The 21,703-nt window shown below is 41.8% G+C and overlaps 1 protein-coding gene across 1 annotated transcript in view; it reads left to right on the plus strand.

Moving 5' to 3' along the window:
- CACNA1G (calcium voltage-gated channel subunit alpha1 G) overlaps positions 1–21,703 on the plus strand; it is a 462,994-nt gene that overhangs the window by 434,142 nt on the left and 7,149 nt on the right. The window contains exon 37 of the mRNA XM_077251459.1: positions 18,922–19,096. Coding sequence (XP_077107574.1) covers positions 18,922–19,096 — 175 coding nt within the window. The remainder of the gene's footprint in view (positions 1–18,921; positions 19,097–21,703) is intronic.

Raw genomic sequence — 21,703 nt, forward strand, 5'->3', positions numbered from 1 at the left:
TTCTTGTGTTTTTCTATAAAAACGCATGCGTTTTACCGCGTTTACATGCATTTTTTCACACATGTGGTTTTTTTTAAAAACGCATGCAGATAAAAACGCAAGTGTGAAACCAGACTAAAAGACGCTTTTTATAGCAAAAAAGTTTTTGCGTCTCCACATTTTGAGACCTATAATTTTTCCACATTTTGGTCCACAGAGTCATGTGAGGTCTTGTTTTTTGCGGGACGAGTTGACGTTTTTATTGGTAACATTTTCGGACACGTGACCATTTTTTATCACTTTTTATTCCGATTTTTGTGAGGCAGAATAACCAAAAACCAGCTATTCATGAATTTCTTTTGGGGGAGGCGTTTATACCGTTCTGCGCTTGGTAAAATTGATAAAGCAGTTTTATTCGTCGGGTCAGTACGATTACAGCGATACCTCATTTATATCATTTTTTTATGTTTTGACGCTTTTATACGATAAAAACTATTTTATAGAAAAAATAATTATTTTGGCATCGCTTTATTCTGAGGACTATAACTTTTTTATTTTTTTGCTGATGATGCTGTATGGCGGCTCGTTTTTTGCGGGACAAGATGACGTTTTCAGCGGTAACATGGTTATTTATATCCGTCTTTTTGATCGCGTGTTATTCCACTTTTTGTTCGGCGGTATGGTAATAAAGCGTTGTTTTTTGCCTCGTTTTTTTTTTTTTTTCTTACGGTGTTTACTGAAGGGGTTAACTAGTGGGCCAGTTTTATAGGTTGGGTCGTTACGGACGCGGCGATACTAAATATGTGTACTTTTATTGTTTTTGTTTGTTTTTTTTAGATAAAGAAATGTATTTATGGGAATAATATTTTTTTTTTTATTATTATTTATTTAGGAATTTTTTTTTTTTTTTTTTTACACATGTGGAATTTTTTTTTTTTACTTTTTTACTTTGACCCAGGGGGGGACATCACAGATCGCAGATCTGATAGTGTGCACAGCACTCTATCAGATCGGCGATCATACTTTCATCGGAGCAGGCTGCAGCTTTCATCTGCAGCCTGCTCCGACCCGGAAGTGCTCCCTGCAGGACCCGGATACAGCCCCTCGGCCATTTTGGATCCGGGGCCTGCAGGGAGAAGACGTTCGGTACGAGGTGAGTACATCACCTTGTACCGATCGTCTCAGGGAAGCACGCAGGGAGCCCCCTCCCTGCGCGATGCTTCCCTGTACCGCCGGTACACCGCGATCATGTTTGATCGCGGTGTGCCGGGGGTTAATGTGCCGGGGGCGGTCCGTGACCGCTCCTGGCACATAGTGCCCGATGTCAGCTGCGATATGCAGCCGACACCCGGCCGCGATCGGCCGCGCTCCCCCCGTGAGCGCGGCCGATCGCGTATGACGTACTATCCCGTCGGCGGTCATGGGGGCCCACCCCACCTCGACGGGATAGTACGTCTGATGTCAGGAAGGGGTTAAAGTTTGCAACAAGCCACCTGAGCCACACAACAAACATGTGGAAGAAGGTGCTCTGGTCAGATGAAACCAAAATTGAACTTTTTGGCAACAATGCCAAATGATATGTTTGGCGTAAAGGCAACGCAGCTCATCACCCAGAACACACCATCCCCACTGTCAAACATGGTGGTGGCAGCATCATGGTTTGGGCCTGCTTTTCTTCAGCAGGGACAGGGAAGATGGTTAAAATTGATGGGAAGATGGATGGAGTCAAATACAGGACCATTGTTGACGAAAACCTGTTGGAGTCTGCAAAAGACCTGAGACTGGGACGGAGATTTGTCTTCCAACAAGACAATGATCCCAAACATAGAGCAAAATCTACAATGGAATGGTTCACAAATAGATGTGTCCAGGTGTTAGAATGGCGAAGTCAAAGTCCAGACCTCAATCCAATCGAGAATCTGTGGAAAGAGCTGAAAACTGCTGTTCACAAACGATCTCCATCAAACCTCACTGAGCTTGAGCTGTTTGCCAAGGAACACTGGGCAAGATTTTCAGTCTCTTGATGTACAAATCTGATAGAGACATACCCCAAGCGACTTGCAGCTGTAATCGCAGCAAAAGGTGGCGCAGCAAAGTATTAGGTTAAAGGGGCCGAATAATATTGCACACCCCACTTTTCAGTTTTTGAATTTCCACAAAAATTTAAAATAACCAATAAATTTCATTCAACTTAACAATAGTGTTCCAATTGTTGTTGATTTTTCACCAAAAATGTACATTTGGTATCTTTATGTTTGAAGCATGATATGTGGGAAAAGGTTGAAAATTTCCAGGGAGCCGAATACTTTCGCAAGGCACTGTACTATGGCTCCTTGACCCCTAAAGAAATCCAGCTAATCCTGTGCTCCCAAATCTCAATGCCCCCTCCCTTCTGAGTGTCACAATTTAACGTCCACATGTACCACATTAAGCCACATGTTTGGCATTTCTGTAGTGATGAGAGCCCACTTAATTTACTGTGCTCATGTCTCCAGAAGCATGAGCTGGACAATTCAATGTATGGACACTACAATGCCAGATTTACAATTTCCACTCAGCAAACTTCACTGCTGCTCGTTTCTGGAAAACACACATGAAGTCAAAATCGTCACTTCACATGTAGATAAATTCCCAAAGTGGTGTAATTTCTAAAATGGGGTCTCCAAAAGTCAAATGGGGTCTCCAAAAGTCAAATAGCGCTCCTTGCTACGTTCAGCAAAAAATTGTGTGTTTTGGTGCCATTTTTACCCATTTCCCCATGTGAAAATATAAAATCTGGGACTAAAACAAAATTTTGGTGGTAAAAATGTAATTATTTTTTCTTTACTGCCCAATGGTATAAATTCTGTGACACACTCATAGTGTCAATATGATCACTGCACGCCTATATTAATTGATGGGTATAGTTTCTTAAATGGGGTCACTTATGGAGAGGTTCTACTGTTCTGGCACCTCACAGACTCTACCAATGTGACATGGCACCCTCAAACCATTCCAGAAAAATCTGAATATCAATATGGCGCTCCTTCCCTTCTAAACTTTGGCGTACTCAGGAGAAATTGCGTAACAAATTGTACTGTTCATTTTCTCCTATTGTCCCTTTTGAAAATTAAAAACTTGGGACCAAAGCAACATTTTAGTGGAAAAAAATGGTAATTTTCCATTGACTCAGCCCAACATTATACAATTCTGTGAATAGCCTGAGGGTTAAAAATGTTCACTACACCCCTAGATGATATCTTCAATAGGTGTAGTTTCCAAAATGCGGTCATTTGTGGGGTTGTCTGTTGTTTTTGCATGTCAGGGGCTCTTAAAATGTGACATGGCATCCGCAATCATTGCGGATGCCATGTCACATTTGAAGCCAAAATTAGCCAAAATTGTGCTCCAGAATTCAATTGGCAATGCTTACGTTCCATGCCCTGTCATGTGCCTAAACAGTAGTTTTCCAGCACATATGGGTTATCAGCACACTCAGGAGAAATGACATAACAGATTTTCTGGAGTCCATTTTCTCTTGTTACCCTTGTAAAAGGGAAAAATATGGGGCGAATGCAAAATTTTTACTGGAAAAATGTATTTTTTCATTTTCATTGCTCAACGTTATAAGATTCTGTGAAGCACCTGCAGGATCAAGGTGCTCACCGCATCTGTAGATAAATTCCTTGAGGGGTGTGGTTTCCAAAATGGAGTCACTTGTGGGGGACTCTGCAAATACGAGATGGTGTCCACAATCTATTCCAGCCAATTGTGCTCTCCAAAAGTCAAATGGTGCTCCTTCCCTTCTGAGCCCTGCTGTGTGCCTAAACCGTAGTTTTCCACCTCATATGAGGTATCGATGTTATCAGGAGAAATTGCACAGCAAATTGTATGGTAAATTTTCTCCTGTTACACTGAAGAAAATGAAACATTTTGGGCTAAAGCAACAATTTTGTGGGAAAAATGTGATTTTTTATTTTCTCTGCTCAATGTTATACAATTCTGTGAAGTACTTGTAGTTTCTACATGCTGTCCACACCTCTAGATAAATTCCTTGAGGAGTGTTGTTTATGGAGGCACATCAGGGGCTTGGCAGACATGATATGGCATCCACTATCTATTCCAGCCAATTTTAAGCTCAAAAAGTTGAGTGGTGCTCTTTCCATTCCAAGCTCTGCCATGTGCCCAGACAGTAGTTTTCCACCACATATGAGCATATGAGTAGTGATGAGCGAGTATATTCGTTACTCGAGATTTCCCGAGCACGCTCGGTGTCATCTGCGTATTTTTTAGTGCTCGGAGATTTAGTTTTCATCTCCGGAGCTGAATGATTTACATCTGTTAGCCAGCTCGATTATATGTGGGGATTTCCTAGCAACCAGGCAACCCCCACATGTATGCTGGCTAGCAGCTGTAAATCATGCAGCTGCGTCAACAAATACTCGGAGACCCCCGAGCATACTCAGGAAATCTCGAGCAACAAGTATACTCGCTCATCACTACATGTGAGTTATCAGTGTACTCCGGGGGAAACTGCACAACAAATTGTATGGTCTATTTTCTCCCATTACCTTGTGAAAATAAAAAACGTGGGGCTAAAGCAATATTTTTGTGGAAAAAAGTAAAATTTTTAGTTTTTCCTTCCACATTGCTTTAATACCAATGAAGCCCCTAAAGGATTAATAAACTTATTGAATGTGGTTTTGAGGACATTGAGGGGTGCAGTTTTTAGAATGGTGTTACGGTATTTTCTGTCATATAGGCCCCTCAAAGTCACTTCAAATGAGATGTGGTCTAAAAAAAAATTATTTTGTACAATTTGTTGGAAAAATTGGAAACTGCTGATAAACGTTTAACCCTTCTAACATTCTAAAAAAAATATGTTTAAAGGGAACCTGTCACCCCGTTTTTTGAAGATGAGCTAAAATAGCGTTAAATAGGGGCAGAGCTGGGCGTTACATTAGTGTCTTTGTGTGCCTTTATTACCCACCTATGCTGCCGAAATACCTTTGTAAAGTCGCCGTTTTCTGCTGTCACTCACGCTGGTCTGGTCCTATGGGCGTGGTGACAGCGCTGTTTCTCCCCCAGAATCCTGCTCATCATTACGTTGGTGGCGTAGTGGTGTGCGCATGTCCAAAAGGCGAATCCACTGCCCAGGAGATGGAAAAGAGCGCGATCTGCGCTATTCGCTGTTTACCGGTGGGCGCGGCCATCTTTCCTGTGGCCGCGCGTGCGCAGATGGAGCGCTCTGCTGCCCGGGGCTTCAGGAAATTGGCCGCGGGATTCCGCGCGTGCGCAGATGGAGATCGCGGCGGCCATTTTCCTGAAGCCCCGGGCAGCAGAGCGCTCCATCTGCGCACACGCGGCCACAGGAAAGATGGCCGCGCCCACCGGTAAACGGCGAATAGCGCAGATCGCGCTCTTTTCCATCTCCTGGGCAGTGGATTCGCCTTTTGGACATGCGCACACCACTACGCCACCAACGTAATGATGAGCAGGATTCTGGGGGAGAAACAGCGCTGTCACCACGCCCATAGGACCAGACCAGCGTGAGTGACAGCAGAAAACGGCGACTTTACAAAGGTATTTCAGCAGCATAGGTGGGTAATAAAGGCACACAAAGACACTAATGTAATGCCCAGCTCTGCCCCTATTTAACGCTATTTTTAGCTCATCTTCAAAAAACGGGGTGACAGGTTCCCTTTAAAAAATTATGCTGATGTGAAGTAGACATGTAGTAAATGTTGTTTATTATCTATTTTGTGTGGTATAACTTTCTGGCTTAAGAGCATAAAAATTCAAAGATTGAAAATTGGTAAATTCTAAAAAAATGTTGTGACATTTTTTATATTTTCGTAAATAAACACAAATGTATCACTAACATGAAGTACAATATGTCACTAAAAAAACCTCTTTTTGAATCACTGATATATGTTGAAGCGTTCCAGAGTTATAACCTCATAAAGTGACACTAAAAAATTAAATTGAAAAAAAAATTGGCCTGGTCAGGAAGATGAAAACAGACTGAGTAGAGAAGGGGTTAAAAACAAGCAGAAAGTTCTTTACTTAAATGAATCAGCTGCATTTCCATGCTGTCATGTCTGTATACTTTTTTTTGCTTCCTCCTCTGCCCAGGAGCTGTGGTATGATCAGACCATGTTCCTCCACGGTCAGATACAGCCGTTACACAGTACACAGCAGGGGCACATGTATAAGATTATCTCAGCACAGGAACATTTTTTTACACATCCAATTGTGGAACTTATTTTTACTCCAAGATCTATTGATTTAAATGTACTTATAAATGGATTCTAATATCAGAAAATGTTTAAATCAGGTTTTTGTGCTACTTTTTTTTTTTAGACATAATTTTTTAATCAAAAACAAAATGGCAATTTTCACACTGGCCACTGTGAGATTTTTCAACTCACAATTCTTGTCCTTTCAGGAACAGTGATCATATTGATATCATGGGAGTGTCACAGAATTTTATACCACTGGACTGTGAAGAAAAAAATAATTACATTTTTACCAAAAAATTGTTTTAGCCCCAGATTTTACATTTTCACAAGGAGAAATGGGTAAAAACGGCACCAAACTTTGTCCCACAATCTCTACTGAATGTAGAAATATCCCATATGTGGCTGTACAGTGCTGCTTAACCATACGGAGAGACTCGGGAGGGACAGAAGAGTGGTATTTGCCTCCTGCAACACAGGTTTCCTAGCCTAGTTTGCGGATTCCATATACAGAGCCCCTAAGTGCTAGAAGAGCAGAATCCATCCTCAAGTGACGCCATTTTGGAAATTATACCCCTTTGGGAATTTTTCTACAGACGATTTTGACTCCATAGGTATTTTCCAGACACAAGCAGCAGTGGATGTTACTGAGTAAATTGCAAACTGCTGTTGTAGTGACTAGCTCATGTTTGTGAAGACACACAACAGTAAATTGGGCGGGCTCTTATCGCTATAGAAATACCAAACATATGGACACTAAATGTGGTTCAGGCACAATGGGTCCCAAATGGGAGGGTGGCATTTGGATTGGGGAGCAGAGAATTCGCTGGATTTCTTTTGAGATGCAAGGAGCCAAAGACCATTTTCAGAGCCTTTGTGCTACCAGTAATGTGTAAGTCCCCTATATTTATATTGACTAATGATGGACTTGAGTGGAGACTTGCAGATTTTGTGGATTGAGTTGAATGCTGAGCACTTACATCAGAGTTTCCATCTAAATCTCTGAATGATGTGATTCAGATTAAACCCCTGAGGGACCCATTCACTATAATGAGGCAGCAGAGTCTCTCTGGACTCCCTCTGGCCTCTGTTCAGAGGTTTCCTTCTTTTCAGAAGTACACAAAACTGGCCAACCGCACTTTTATGCACGCACTTTTTAGGCATCCACAGTGCCTCCATCTGCCTCATTATAGGGAATCTTCTGCCATGGGTTCTGTATGAATCACGTATTTCAGAGATTTACATGGAAACCCTGGTTTAAGCGCTCAGCGCAGATCACAGGATAAATGTGCGCCGAGCCTTACTTCGATTTTTGGGAGGCAGAATGAAAAAATCAACAGCAGGTGAAGAAATAGTTTTATTTATTTTTTTATGCTGTTCCTCGTACAGTACAAGTGATTAGGCGACTATTCTTCGGGTTGGTGCGATTACAGCGATACTAGATTTACAGCAGTTTTTTATGTTTGGCTGCTGTCACGCTAGTTTTTGCATCTCTATATTTTGAGAGCTATCATTTTTCCATATTTCATCTGACAGAGTCATGTTGACGTTTTTATTGGTACCATTTTCGGTCACATAACATTTTTTGATAGCTTTCTATTTTGAGTTTTAGGAGGCAGAATGAACAAAAACCAGCAATTCAGGATTTTTTTTTTGTTTTTTTTATGTCGTTCCATGTGTGGTAAAATTAAGAAGGCAGTTTTATTCTCCGGGTCAGTACGATTACAGCGATATCTTATTTGTATCTATTTTATGTTTTGGCACTTCTACACAGTAAAAACTATTTTATAAAAAAAATATATTATTGCATCGCTGTATTCTGAGAGCTATAACTTTTTTTATTTTTCAACTGATGGAGCAGTATGGCAGTTTGTTTTTTGCGGGACAAAGTAACTTTTTCAGTGATACCATTTTTATTTACATTCGTCTTTATCGCATTTTATTTCACCTTTTGTTCGGCAATATGGTGAAAATGCATTCCCCCCCTTTTTTTATGATCACTGATGGGGTTAGCTAATGGAACAGTTTTATGAGGCAGGTCATCACGAGCGCGGCGATACCAAACCTGTACTTTTTATTTTTACATAAAAATAATTTATCAGTAGAATATATATATATATTATTATTATTATTTTCTGATTTTTTGAAAAAATATGTTTTTACAATTTTTTCTTTTTTGAGGGTGGACCCATGTTACAACAGATGCATGTTATGTATTGGTATGTGTAGTGCACAGCCTGAAGGATGGTGCATGATTTTTCTGTTTAATGTTACATAATGGGATCTTCTAGAAAAAAAAATATATCGTAAATCAGCTAAGCTACAGCTGGTATTAATCCTATATAATAAGTGCCAGTTGGGACTTCCGGCCGCTGTCCCCGAATCCCATAAGGCACCGCGGCAGTGTCACTTGCACAAGTCACATACAGGGTGTCCGGCGGTTGCTGGCCGATGCTGCGGGTGTCTCCGGTGCCCAGCGGTGCTGCGTGGGTGTCCGGCGCAGCCTGGGGCTCTGCCGACATTTTGCGACAGGCCAGAGCCCTGGCACTTCCACGGTTCCATGTGTGGTGGTCTTCAGTAATATGGCCGCCTCCGGGGGCGGCGCATGCGCAGATGGTGATCTCGGGACCAAGATCTTGAGAGATGAGACTTCAGCGCTGAGACACCTACGCAGCACCGCTGGCCACTGGAGACCCCCGCAGCAGCACAAGACCCCCACAGCAGCGCGCTGCACATCGGAGCCTCCCTTCTTCTCTGCCTGCGGCATCACACCACTCCTGCCTCCTCCAGCAGTGACCCTGGGACCCTGCTTCACCACAGCCACCACCTCCGGTAAGCAATAAGATGCAAGGATTATAAGAAGCACCACCATTTTATTAAAAAACATCTTTTTCTTATTTTTCTCCTCAAAATTTGGGGTGCTTCTTATAATCCAGAGCGTCTTATAATCCGAAAAATACGGTATGTTAGAAAGCGCAAACGGTGTGAGACATGTCCGCTGCCCCTGTCAGCACCACTAAGCATACACAAATGTTAATTTCACCGTACTCCCAATGCGATAGCATCGGGTCTATTTCTAGTAGCATAATATAGTTCAGAAAGCCCATGTACCCCAATCTTCTGGTATCTGTATACGTCCAATTAGAAATGTAGTATAATGTTTCTGATTCACTGTGTTTCTTTCCTCATGAGCAGGCATTGCAGGACCTTAGGTATCCATGGTTATGACCACTGATATAGTGACAGCTAGTTGCTAGTGGTAGCAACCATGGATACCTAAGGTCCTGCAATGCCTGCGTATGAGGAAAGAAACATATTACATCATAAGAACTATACTATGTTTCTAATTGGAGGTATTTGCTAACATAATTATTATTACACCTACTACATATTGGGATAGGATCTTGGAGATTGGAATACTCCTTTAAGCATCTTGTTCCCATGAGAACTTCTGTTGGTTTATTTTCTTTTTTATTTAGCTAGCAGACCAAGTTTCACATGAACTCACAAATATTTTTACAGGTTTCAAGTTTTTTTGCACATTTTTTCAAGGGTAAAAAATACCGTACTTTTAATAATATCAAAGTGAATAAAATTTCCAAAATCTCATGCACAGGCTGCTCATTTTTTTCATTGCAGATCTGAACCACATTTTTTCATGTCTGCAGCATGTCAGTTAATTTCTTTCAAACGAATGGGAAAAAAATGCAAATATAAAATAATCTTTAACCCCTTCAAGTCGCGGCCCTTTTTCGTTTTTGCGTTTTCGTTTTTCACTCCCCTCCTTCCCAGAGCCATAACTTTTATATTTTTCCGTCAATATGGCCATGTGAGGGCTTATTTTTTGCGGGACGAGTTGTTCTTTTGATCGACACCATTGGTTTTACCATGTCTTTTACTAGAAAACGGGAAAAAAAATTCCAAGTGCGGTGAAATTGCAAAAAAAGTGATATCCCACACTTGTTTTTTGCTTGGCTTTTTTGCTAGGTTCACTAAATGCTAAAACTGACCTGCCATTATGATTCTCCAGGTCATTACGAGTTCATAGACACCTAATATGCCTAGGTTAATTTTTATCTAAGTGGTGAAAAAAAATGCAAAACTTTGCTTAAAAAAAAAAAAAAGTGTCATTTTCCTATACCCGAAGCGTCTCCATTTTTCGTGATCTGGGGTCGGGTGACGGCTTATTTTTTGTGTGCCGAGCTGACGTTTTTAATAATATCACTTTTGTGCAGATACGTTCTTTTGATCGCCCGTTATTGCATTTTAATGCAATGTCGCGGCGACCAAAAAACCGTAATTCTGGCGTTTTGAATTTTTTTCTCGCTACGCTGTTTAGCAAACAGGTTAATGCTTTTTTTTTATTGATAGATTGGGCGATTCTGAACGCGGCGATACCAAATACGTGTAGGTTTGATTTTTTTTTAATTGTTTTATTTAGGATGGGGCGAAAGGGGGGTGATTTAAACTTTTATGTTTTTTAAGTTTTTTTCATATTTTTAAAAACATTTTTTTTTTTACCTGTGCCATGCTTCAATAGCCTCCATGGGAGGCTAGAAGCTGGCACAACTCGATTGGCTCAGCTACATAGCAGCGATCATCAGATCGCTGCTATGTAGCTGAAATGCAGGTGTGCTGTTAGCGCCGACCACATGGGGGCGCTCACAGCAGGCCGGCATCAGTAACCATAGAGGTCTCAAGGACCTCTATGGTTACTGTCCTGACACATCGCTGACCCCCGATCATGTGACAGGGGTCGGCGATGACGTCATTTCCGGCCGCCCGGCCGGAAGCTTTAGTTAAATGCCACTGTCTGCGTTTGACAGCGGCATTTAACAGGTTAATAGCGGCGGGTGAATAGCGATTTCACCCGCCGCTATTGCGCGCACATGTCAGCTGTACAAAACAGCTGACATGTCGCGACTTTGATGTGGGCTCAGCGCCGGAGCCCACATCAAAGGGGGATTCACGGCATGCGCCGTAAAATCTGATTAATAAGCAGACAAACTACAAGAGCAACAAATGTACCATATAGGAATCCGGCAGCTGTCAGTCACATGACCTGTCTATTATGTGTATGTGTGAGCTAATATATACTGCCAGGGCTTGGGCTTACTGTTGGCTGGGGATTTATCAGGCTGCCAATTTAGCTTACAAATACTGAGGTAAAAATACTGACCAAATAACGTGTGAACGAGGTCTAATACAGGAGGAGATGACGTACAGATATATACTATTTACAGGGGAGATGACACACAGGTATATACTATATACAGGAGGAGATGACACACAGATATATACTATATACAGGAGAGATGACACACAGGTATATACTATATAGAGGAGGAGTTGACATACAGGTACATACTACATACAGGAGGAGATGACATACAGGTATATACTATATACAGGAGGAGATGACACACAGGTATATACTATATACAGGAGCAGATTACCTACAGGTATATAGTATATACAAGAGGAGATGACATACAGGTATATGCTATGTATAGGAGGAGATGACATACAGGTATATACTATATACAGGAGGAGATGACACACAGATATATACTATATATAGGTGAGATGACACACAGGTATATACTATATACAGGAGGAGATGACATACAGGTATATACTATATATAGGAGGAGATGACATACAGGTATATACTATATACAGGAGATGACATACAGGTGTATACTATATATAAGGGAGATGACAAACATGTATATACTGAGGTGAAAATGAGAGGTGTGAGGTGAAAATGAAAAGGTGTGAGTGCAAAATGAGAGGAGTGAGGGAAAATAGTGGAGTGATCGGAAAATGACAGATGTGAGGTCGAAATGACAAGTGTTAGGGGGGAATGAGAGTGAGGGGGAAAATGAGAGGTGTGAGGGAGAAAATGAAAGATGTGATGGGGAAAATGAGAGGCGTGATGGGAAAATAAGAGAAAAGAGGTGCTATAACTAACCACAGATATTTACTATGCCCAGGCAACGCCGGGCTCTTCGGCTAGTATATATATATATATATATATATACACTCACCGGCCACTTTATTAGGTACACCATGCTAGTAACGGGTTGGACCCCCTTTTGCCTTCAGAACTGCCTCAATTCTTCGTGGCATAGATTCAACAAGGTGCTGGAAGCATTCCTCAGAGATTTTGGTCCATATTGACATGATGGCATCACACAGTTGCCGCAGATTTGTCGGCTGCACATCCCAAAGATGCTCCATACAAGGCAGGATGGATCCATGCTTTCATGTTGTTTACGCCAAATTCTGACCCTACCATCCGAATGTCGCAGCAGAAATCGAGACTCATCAGACCAAGCAACGTTTTTCCAATCTTCTACTGTCCAATTTCGATGAGCTTGTACAAATTGTAGCCTCAGTTTCCTGTTCTTAGCTGAAAGGAGTGGTACCCGGTGTGGTCTTCTGCTGCTGTAGCCCATCTGCCTCAAAGTTCGATGCACTGTGCGTTCAGAGATGCTCTTAGGCCTACCTTGGTTGTAACGGGTGGCGATTTGAGTCACTGTTGCCTTTCTATCAGCTCGAACCAGTCTGCCCATTCTCCTCTGACCTCTGGCATCAACAAGGCATTTCCGCCCACAGAACTGCCGCTCACTGGATTTTTTTTCTTTTTCGGACCATTCTCTGTAAACCCTAGAGATGGTTGTGCGTGAAAATCCCAGTAGATCAGCAGTTTCTGAAATACTCAGACCAGCCCTTCTGGTACCAACAACCATGCCACGTTCAAAGGCACTCAAATTACCTTTCTTCCCCATACTGATGCTCGGTTTGAACTGCAGGAGATTGTCTTGACCATGTCTACATGCCTAAATGCACTGAGTTGCCGCCATGTGATTGGCTGATTAGAAATTAAGTGTTAACAAGAAGTTGGACAGGTGTACCTAATAAAGTGGCCAGTGAGTGTATATATATATATATATATATATATATATATATATATATATATATATATATATATATATCATTTTTTACATTTTAAAAATTTTAAAAATGTAAATATTCAGATGCAATAGTTCGGGCACCCTGCTTGGATAGTACCCAGTAGCACTCCCTTTTGCAAGTATCACAGCTTGTAAACGCTTTTTGCAGCCAACCAAGAGTCTTTCAATTTTTGTTTGAGGGATTTTTATCCACTCTTCCTTGGAAAATTCTACCAGTTCTGTGAGATTCCTGGGTCGTCTTGCATCCTCTGCTATTTTGAGGTCTAGCCACAGATTTTCAATGATGTTCAGATCAGAGGACTGTGAGGGCCATTGTAAAACCATCAACTTGCGCCTTTTGAGGTAGGCTATTGTGGATTTTGGCATATGTTTAGGATCATTATCCATTTGTAGATGCCATCCTCTTTTCAACTTCAGCTTTTTTATGGATGTGTTATGTTTGCATCAAGAATTTGTTGAAACTTCATTGAATCCATTCTTCCGTCTACCCATGGAATGTTCCTGTGCCATTGGCTGCAACACAACCCCAAAGCATAATTGATCCACTCCCATGCTTAATGGTTGGCGAGATGTTCTTTTCCTGAAATTCTGTGCCCTTTTTTCTCCACACATATATTTGATCATTGTGGCCAAAGAATTCTGTTTTGACCTCATCGGTCTTGTTTCCAAGGTGCACCGGGCTTGATTAGATGTTCTTTTGCATACTTCTGAAGCTGAATTTTATGGTGAGGACGTAGGAGAGGTTTTCTTCTGATGACTCTTCTATGAAAGCCATATTTGTGATGATGTCTCTGAACAGTAGAACAATATACCACGACTCCAGAGTCTGCTAAATCTTTCTGAACATCTTTTGCAGTCAAGCGGGGGTTCTGATTTTCCTCTCTAGCAATCCTATGAGCAGCTCTCAATTTTGCTTAGTTTTCTAGACCTTATCTTGACTGTTCCTGTTAAACTGCTATTTCTTAGTTGCATTTAAAGGGACTCTTGTTATGATCCCTAGTGGCGGAGGATCACAAATAGATCAGCAAGTGATTAAACTAAGGACGAGCTCTAGGGAGATGGTAACTGGACTGATCGCAAATCTGAACCTATCCAAAACAACTAGAGGTAGCCGGTGAACGTGCCTAAAAAATTCTTAGACGTCTCGAGCCAGCCTGAGGAACTAGCTACCCCTAAAGAGAAAGAAGGACCTCGCTTGCCTCCAGAGAAATAATCCCCAAAGATATAGAAGCCCCCAACAAATATTAACGGTGAAGAAAGAAGAAGGCACATACATAGGGATGAAATCAGATTCAGCAAAAGAGGCCCACTAGTACTAGAAAGCAGAAAATAGAGCAGGGGTCTATGCGATCAATAAAAAACCCTTACAAAATATCCATCCTGAGATTTCAAGAACCCACACACCAACTAACGGTGTGTGGGGAGAAACTCAGCCCACTAGAGCAACCAGCAAGTGAGGGAATTACATTTTAGCAAGCTGGAACAGAAAACATGATAACACTGCTGATCAAAAAATGAGCAAACAAAACTTAGCTTATCCTGGATGGACTGGGAGCAAGGTAGTCAGAAGGAATCTGAGTAGCACTGATTACATCGACAGCCGGCCACAAGTGGAAGTAAAACAGAGCTATATAGGAACCTCCCAGAGGATAACGAACCATCTGATAGCCAGAGACCAGCAGGATAACAAACAAAGCCACCAGGGGGAGCCCAAAGCAAAAGTCACAAAATACCACCAGTGACCACAAGAGGGAGCCCGAAAACAGAGTTCACAACAGACTCTGTCACCTGAATTTGGAGGGAACAATTTTCAGCCATAGGGGCGGGGTTTTCGGGTGTTTGATTCACCCTTTCCTTACCCGCTGGCTGCATGCTTGCTGCAATATTGGAATGAAGTTCATTCTCTGTCCTCCATAGTACACGCCTGCGTAAGGCAAGATTGCCTTGTGCAGGCATGTACTACGGAGGACAGAGAATGAACTTCAATCCAATATTGCAGCCAGCATGCAGCCAGCGGGTAAGGAAAGGGTAAATCAAACACCCGAAAACCCCGCCCCTATGGCTGAAAATTGTTCCCTCCAAATTCAGGTGACAGAGTCCCTTTAAAACTGAGCTAAGGGCAACTTAAAACCACCTTGCTATCTTCCAATAGCCTTCCCCTGCTTTGTGGGCCTCCACCATTTTTATTTTCAGAAGAACCAATGGCTGCTGTTTTTAGCACAAGGTTAGCGGAGGCTCGGTTTTTATAAAGCTGGGAAATTTATAACACAATATTATTTTTTTTGGCCTAAAATACAAAGGAAATGTGTTATAGTTATCTTTAGCCCCGTTAGAGATCATTTAATGTTCAACTTGCTAACTGATTATAATAACAGCAATATTGACCACGAGTGCCCAAACTTTTACATGCCACAGTAGTTTTGTTGGAAAAGATTCAGTATAACATGATCTTTATTCAATGAAATCTTGGCTCCTTCTGGGCTTCTGGTCCAGCGGACAATCATATTAGTGACTGACAGGCTTCCTTGTGTAAGTGAGGACAGCAGTCAGACAGTGAATAGGACTGCTCTAATTGGTTGTTGGTAAAGCAAGTCGAAACTGTTCTCACTGAAATGCTCCAAAATCCAGGATACTGGATCTATGTGGCAGAATTGAAGGCAACTTTATTGTTTTTGATACATCCAAATGGGGAAATAATAGCATGTCGGAGAGTCAGAAAATACTTTATAGCTTATGTAAAGGACACAGTTGTGGGAACTTTTTTAGATCCTGTAGAAAACTGCGTCACAATATCACAATAAAATACACAGTTGCACTTGCAGTTCTCAAAGCACTTCAGTGCACAAAAATTCCTTAAATAGGGTACAATATACAATCTGCATGATAAAATCCTGTAGATCACAAGTATGATTGTACCCTGATAGAATAGGATCTGAAAATACAACTCAATTTACAAAGTAAATCTCCATCTTTTTAAGTAATGGGGCCGATTTATTAACACTTAATTAAAGGGAATCTGTCAGTAGATTTTTGCTATGTAATGTGAGAGGTCCAAAATGTAGTGATGTGTCACTTATTCGGCTGTGATTTGCGATGTATTGTGTTTTATCTGCAGGATTACTACAAGACAACTGGCCTTGTGCCTCCTTGTCCAATCACTAACCACACCCCCATCACTGATTAGCAGCTCTCTGTCACTATACAATGTACACAGAAAGGTGTGGCATTGTCAGAGCTCAACAAGTGAGCTCTGCTAGATCTGCAGTAGAGAAGACTGATTTTATCAAAACTTCTGCACCTAGTAAACTAAGTGATACATCACAGGAATCAGGGTCTCTGTCCCTAACTTATGCTGCTCTCAGACTCCCATTTGGGTGGTTTTCTTAGCACAACTGCAATAGTCCAGTTAAATGACTACAGCAGTGATGAATGTTGTCAACGTGACATCACCAATGGGAGACAGCACTGGACCCAGAGAGGGTAAGTAGCTGCTATGTTTGTTATTTTAGGTATTTTACAGCATTTGGTGTTCACTTTACAGACTTGGAAACCCCTTTTAAAGGGGTTGTACTTAGAGAGCAGGTTATCACCTATCTACAGCATACATGAGTCCTGATTTCTTGGTGTCCCACTTTTGAGGCCCCCAACGATCCAAAGCACTAGGTCTGCAGTTCCAAATCTGAATGGAACAGCAGTTGTGCATGCATATCACTGCTCTATTCACTGTCCATCACTCCAGACGGGTCACTAAAAAAGCCTGGTTTGGAGATCATTGTAGTCCCTGCAGTTAAACACCAAACACCAGCCATCAGCAACATATCACCTAACCACAGGACAAATTGCTAACTTCATATGACCTCTTTACATTTAGACAGCTTATAAGTAGACTAGATGTGCCAGATGTATGAATGTATAAGACATGTTGTGCTTTTTTGACACCTTCCTTACTTTATGACACCACTGACATTAAGTTAAGCAAAAATGTTGGTATAATACGGCACAAGCCAACTGTCCTCTACTCCATAATCGCTCTTTTGTAAGGTGCAAAACATGCCTAAAGCAGATAATTGTGGGGTACACATTTTCCCCCATTTTAGTTCATTTTACACCAGTACAGCCACGCCATTGTAGTAAACCTGCCCTAATGTCCTTTGTGAGTGGCTAGTTTTTTCTCTCTTTATAGTGGTCAGGTCTCTGTCCTGATACAGAGCTCCAAATTCTTAGCACTTAAATATATTAAAACACAAAATGTTGGTTGCCTGCAGCCCTAGTGAAGCCTGATGCATACTACATAATTATTGAGTTCAAGATATGCAATAATCATGACTAAGCTCCCATACTACATGTAGTGGCATTCCAGTTGGAAAATCCAAAAACTAAAGCCTCATTCAAACACCAGTTTTTTGCAAACTAGCTCTATCCCCAGTTTTCACAGATAGAACTTAGTCTTTGGGACTGTTCACATTTCTGTGTAATTTTGCCAACTGAGAAATATGCAGAAAATCATGAAAACGTGTCCGATTTTTGATTGGAGTCTCAGATCAGTTTCACCCATGCAAGTCTATGGGGCTGTTGAAAAATTGGACAATTCTCGGATGCCATCTTTGTGCTATCCATTTTCACAGACTTTTTGACATGAGAAACCTGAAAAAAATTCATATTTATTTTTTTCAGCCAAGAAAAACTAATAACACTTTGGTAGTAAAAAGTGACATCCCATGTAAAATCTGATGGAACTCTGATAAAAACACTGAGGAAGCACAAGAGAAAATCTCTGCTGTCCGAATGAACTCTAACAGGAGAATTTATCAAGACATACAGGGCCCGATTCATTAAAATTAGCGCTTTACACCTCCAGTCTTAATAAATTCGGTGCATCATACTCCAAAGGGATGTGTGCTTCTTTAATGAATTTGTCACATCTTTCTACTGCCATGCATGACAACTAGAAATGTACAACAGCGAGGGTCTGGAATACATTTCTGATGTAATTTACACTACTTTACTGGCGTAAATAATGATGGAAAAAAAATCTTTAAAAACAGCGAGCACTCACCATCCTCTAATGTCCAATCTTTATTATGGCATATTCTCAAAAGCAGGTATGGTCAAGGAGAAATGTGTTTCCACAAGACGACGGCCATTTCGCGCTTCACGCTTCCACAAGACCCGTGGAAGCGCAGGAGCGCGAAACGGTCGTCGTCTTGTGGAAACACATTTCTCCCTGACAATACCTGCTTTTGATAATATGCCATAATAAAGATTGAGCATTAGAGGATGGTGAGTGCTCGCTGTTTTTAAACATTTTTTTGTTGTACACGTTTGGAGTTTTTTCCAGCTAGAGCACCACACATCGGTACAGGGCTTCATTGCACCAAAGAGGACTTTAAGTGAGCGGGTGTTGGTGATTCAACCAGCTGATTGTGCTGCTATTTGTTTCTCCTTTGGCTTGTGCGTAAATAATGATGAATTTGGCCACTCCATGTCCCACCACAGCTCTGCCAACTTTGGTGATGCTGTCCAAGATTGGCGTAAAAACGCTAACATTTTTGCACAACTTTGACTTTTGAGAAGTCCTACCAGCTGTTTAGAAAAGAACTTTGCGCCACATTTTGCTACTTTTTGACAACAGAAAAATAGCAGAGAGGGCTGATAACTTGACCTTTTGTTTCTTCATTTGTTTCATCTAGGTTTTTCATATGAGAAATTGTATTTTAAAATTTATTTTTTTCCCCCCATTTTAGAGTGAATATTCTCCAGGACAGAAGTTATCGGCAGCTAAGGAAAGCAATTTATTAAGTGTGAAAAAGCCCCTGGTGTGCAGAACCCACTCACTGCCAAATGACAGCTATATGTTAAGGACAGAACACGTGTGCGCAGAGTGCCAAGCAAAAAGAAATCTCTCTTACCGGAAATCAGGTACTCTATAGGCAACATACTATGTAAAATAGAGAAAAACAGAAAACTGAGCCGGAGTATGACTTGAAAACATGCATGATGTAAAAGCATGGAAACAAACAAAACCAAAGAAAAGACAATATGTGCATATACCCTAATGAAAATAAATACGTAAAAAAGCAAGTGTGCGGTGCCCCAGGGTCCTGGTCGTCTCAGTGGTATTGCTTTCCTCTCGGGGAGAGTGATGCTACGTTTGAAGGCAAAGAAGGATAACTGCATCCAGGTATCACAAACATGCAACACATTTCACACTCCAGGCCACCAGGGGGAGCTCCTGCTCTTATTTATTAGGACACTTCCCACATATATATAACTGGTAGTCTGTAGGGAGAGTTAGAACGTTCCAGACCAGAGTCTGAGGAGGATGGAGGGTTAAAGGAGCTGTGCATGCCCTCAGAGCTGCAGCTCCTGGGAAGAGACATTGAAAGGCAGAATTGTATTGCAGTGATTTTGAAGAAAGTCGAAGCAAAGGAGAGGATACCAGAAGGGGACCAGCCTCGCTCAAGCTGTCTCCTTCTGAGGCGCAAAATCCCGGTAGCCGGAATACCGAGGGAGTAAGGACCTCTACGCCTTATTTCAGGGACCGGCAGGACAGCTATTTGCAGGTTACCGGTCCGCACCTACACCCAGGAGGCACGGTGACACCTACAGAGCCGGGTTATCTAAGAGACCCTATAAACAAGCTCAAGTCACCAGTCATATGGGTATTGTCCTATCCTATATGGGGGACAGAGAGCACGAAACATCGCATCTGTGAGACCCTTATGTGAAGCCATAGGCAGTAAGGGACTACACCACCGCAGCGCAAAGGAAGGCTACTGATTTCCACCTGGATAAGGGAACTCTGGACTTGCCTCCAAACCGACCGGACTCTGCCTGCCCTGTGATCTGGTGCCCTGGACTGTGGATGCTGAAGTCTTCAGTAAAGGTAAAGAGACTGCAACCCTGTGTCCTCGTTCTTCACTGCGCCATTCATCATTCACGATCTACACACTGGGAAGCCCTGCGGATACACTTCACCTGTGGGAAGGTATACCATCTAGCTGCCATAATATCACCCCAGCGGACCCCTTAAAGCAGCGTCAGTCACCCTGACCGAATACAACAGGTGGCGTCACGAACATTCCCCTTAAAGACCTTTCCCTTTTACACGGACGTACCAGGGCCACGGACCGGGTCAGCCACCGTGACATCCCTCTGTGAACCGAAGGACCCGGTACCGAGTGACCCACTGCCCTTGGGGGGCGATCCAAGTACATTAAATAATTAACATAGGGTACTTAGTAAACACTATTTTTGATCAAAAAAAGCATAAAGCTGTTCCACCGTGACAAGGTGTACCCAAATGGGACAGTAACTACACTCTCTAATGTTAAAACCTCCCTAGTGAGAATAATGACAGAGAGTCACAGGGTCCCAACCGGACACCCAGCTTTGGAGGGACTATGTAAACTAGTTGTAATAAATCATAAGATATCAAAGAAGCTGATGAACTTAGTTACTTACTTGGCCAGAGTAACATAGCAGGGTGGTTAGGCCTTTCTAGGGTACGTGTATGGGGTGAGAGCCAGGGTTGGATTACGGTATCTGATTTTATAGATAAATTGTAAGTAGTTCTTTCCCCAACACTTCTTACCACAGACACTATTGCACCTCTTTATTCCCAAACAGTCAAAGGTATACACATCATATAGGAAGACCATGCTGAAATGTGGCCCTTCTAGGGAGGACCAAGTCCATTTTCATCCCATGTGTTTTGTTAAGAAGTGGTGAGAACCTGTGCAGGACTCCCCGCTCTAGAGTAGGAAATGATGCCTGTGGATTATGGGAAGAGAGTTGAAGGGGACACATTCCTTCTTCTCAGCGGCAAAATATGCACTATAACTGGACTCAATTTTTCCCGTCTTGTCACTGTAGGCTATAATTGATTTTCAGCTAATTTTGCACTAAAACATACTGTATCTGTGTAACTAATGAATTACTTTCTCTTTTCCTTATTCTATTAGATTTGAGCCCATTTTAATCCTAGCTAATCTGAAAAAATGTAATTCAGTTAGTTTTTTTTTAAATTAGTAGTAGTACCAATCTATCGTCTAATTTGAGGGAAACGGAGTTTGTCCTGAAATGATTCCAACCTTAGGTACTTGGCATAACTGAAAGCTTTATTCAAACTTTTAACAGGCCCAAATATCCTGTTCTACCTCATGAAACAAATAAAGTTGTCAACCTTACTGACAGAAATTAGAAAATGCAAATCTACATATCACACCAGTCATGCCTAGAAAGGTCTGTTGCTGCCCATCTTTGTACTGTGTAACCAATGGGCCCTCTGATCTCTGTGTCCATATGATGAAGATGGTGGGGGTCACTTGATTATAATATGTGATTACCTCCTGATTGTCCCCATCTTTACACAGGCTCTGTACATGTCCCCCTCTTAAACATGTACAGGATATTTTTCTGGTGCTTGAGAAGGTTTCCTGTTATTTTCTGCAAATTTGAACTCTTAGCTGTGAAAAAAAAACATATTACAATTAACAATTGTGATCTGACTCAAGCATTTCATGA

Source organism: Ranitomeya variabilis, chromosome 4 (genome assembly GCF_051348905.1).
Source record: "Ranitomeya variabilis isolate aRanVar5 chromosome 4, aRanVar5.hap1, whole genome shotgun sequence".
Classification (NCBI taxonomy): Eukaryota; Metazoa; Chordata; class Amphibia; order Anura; family Dendrobatidae; genus Ranitomeya; species Ranitomeya variabilis.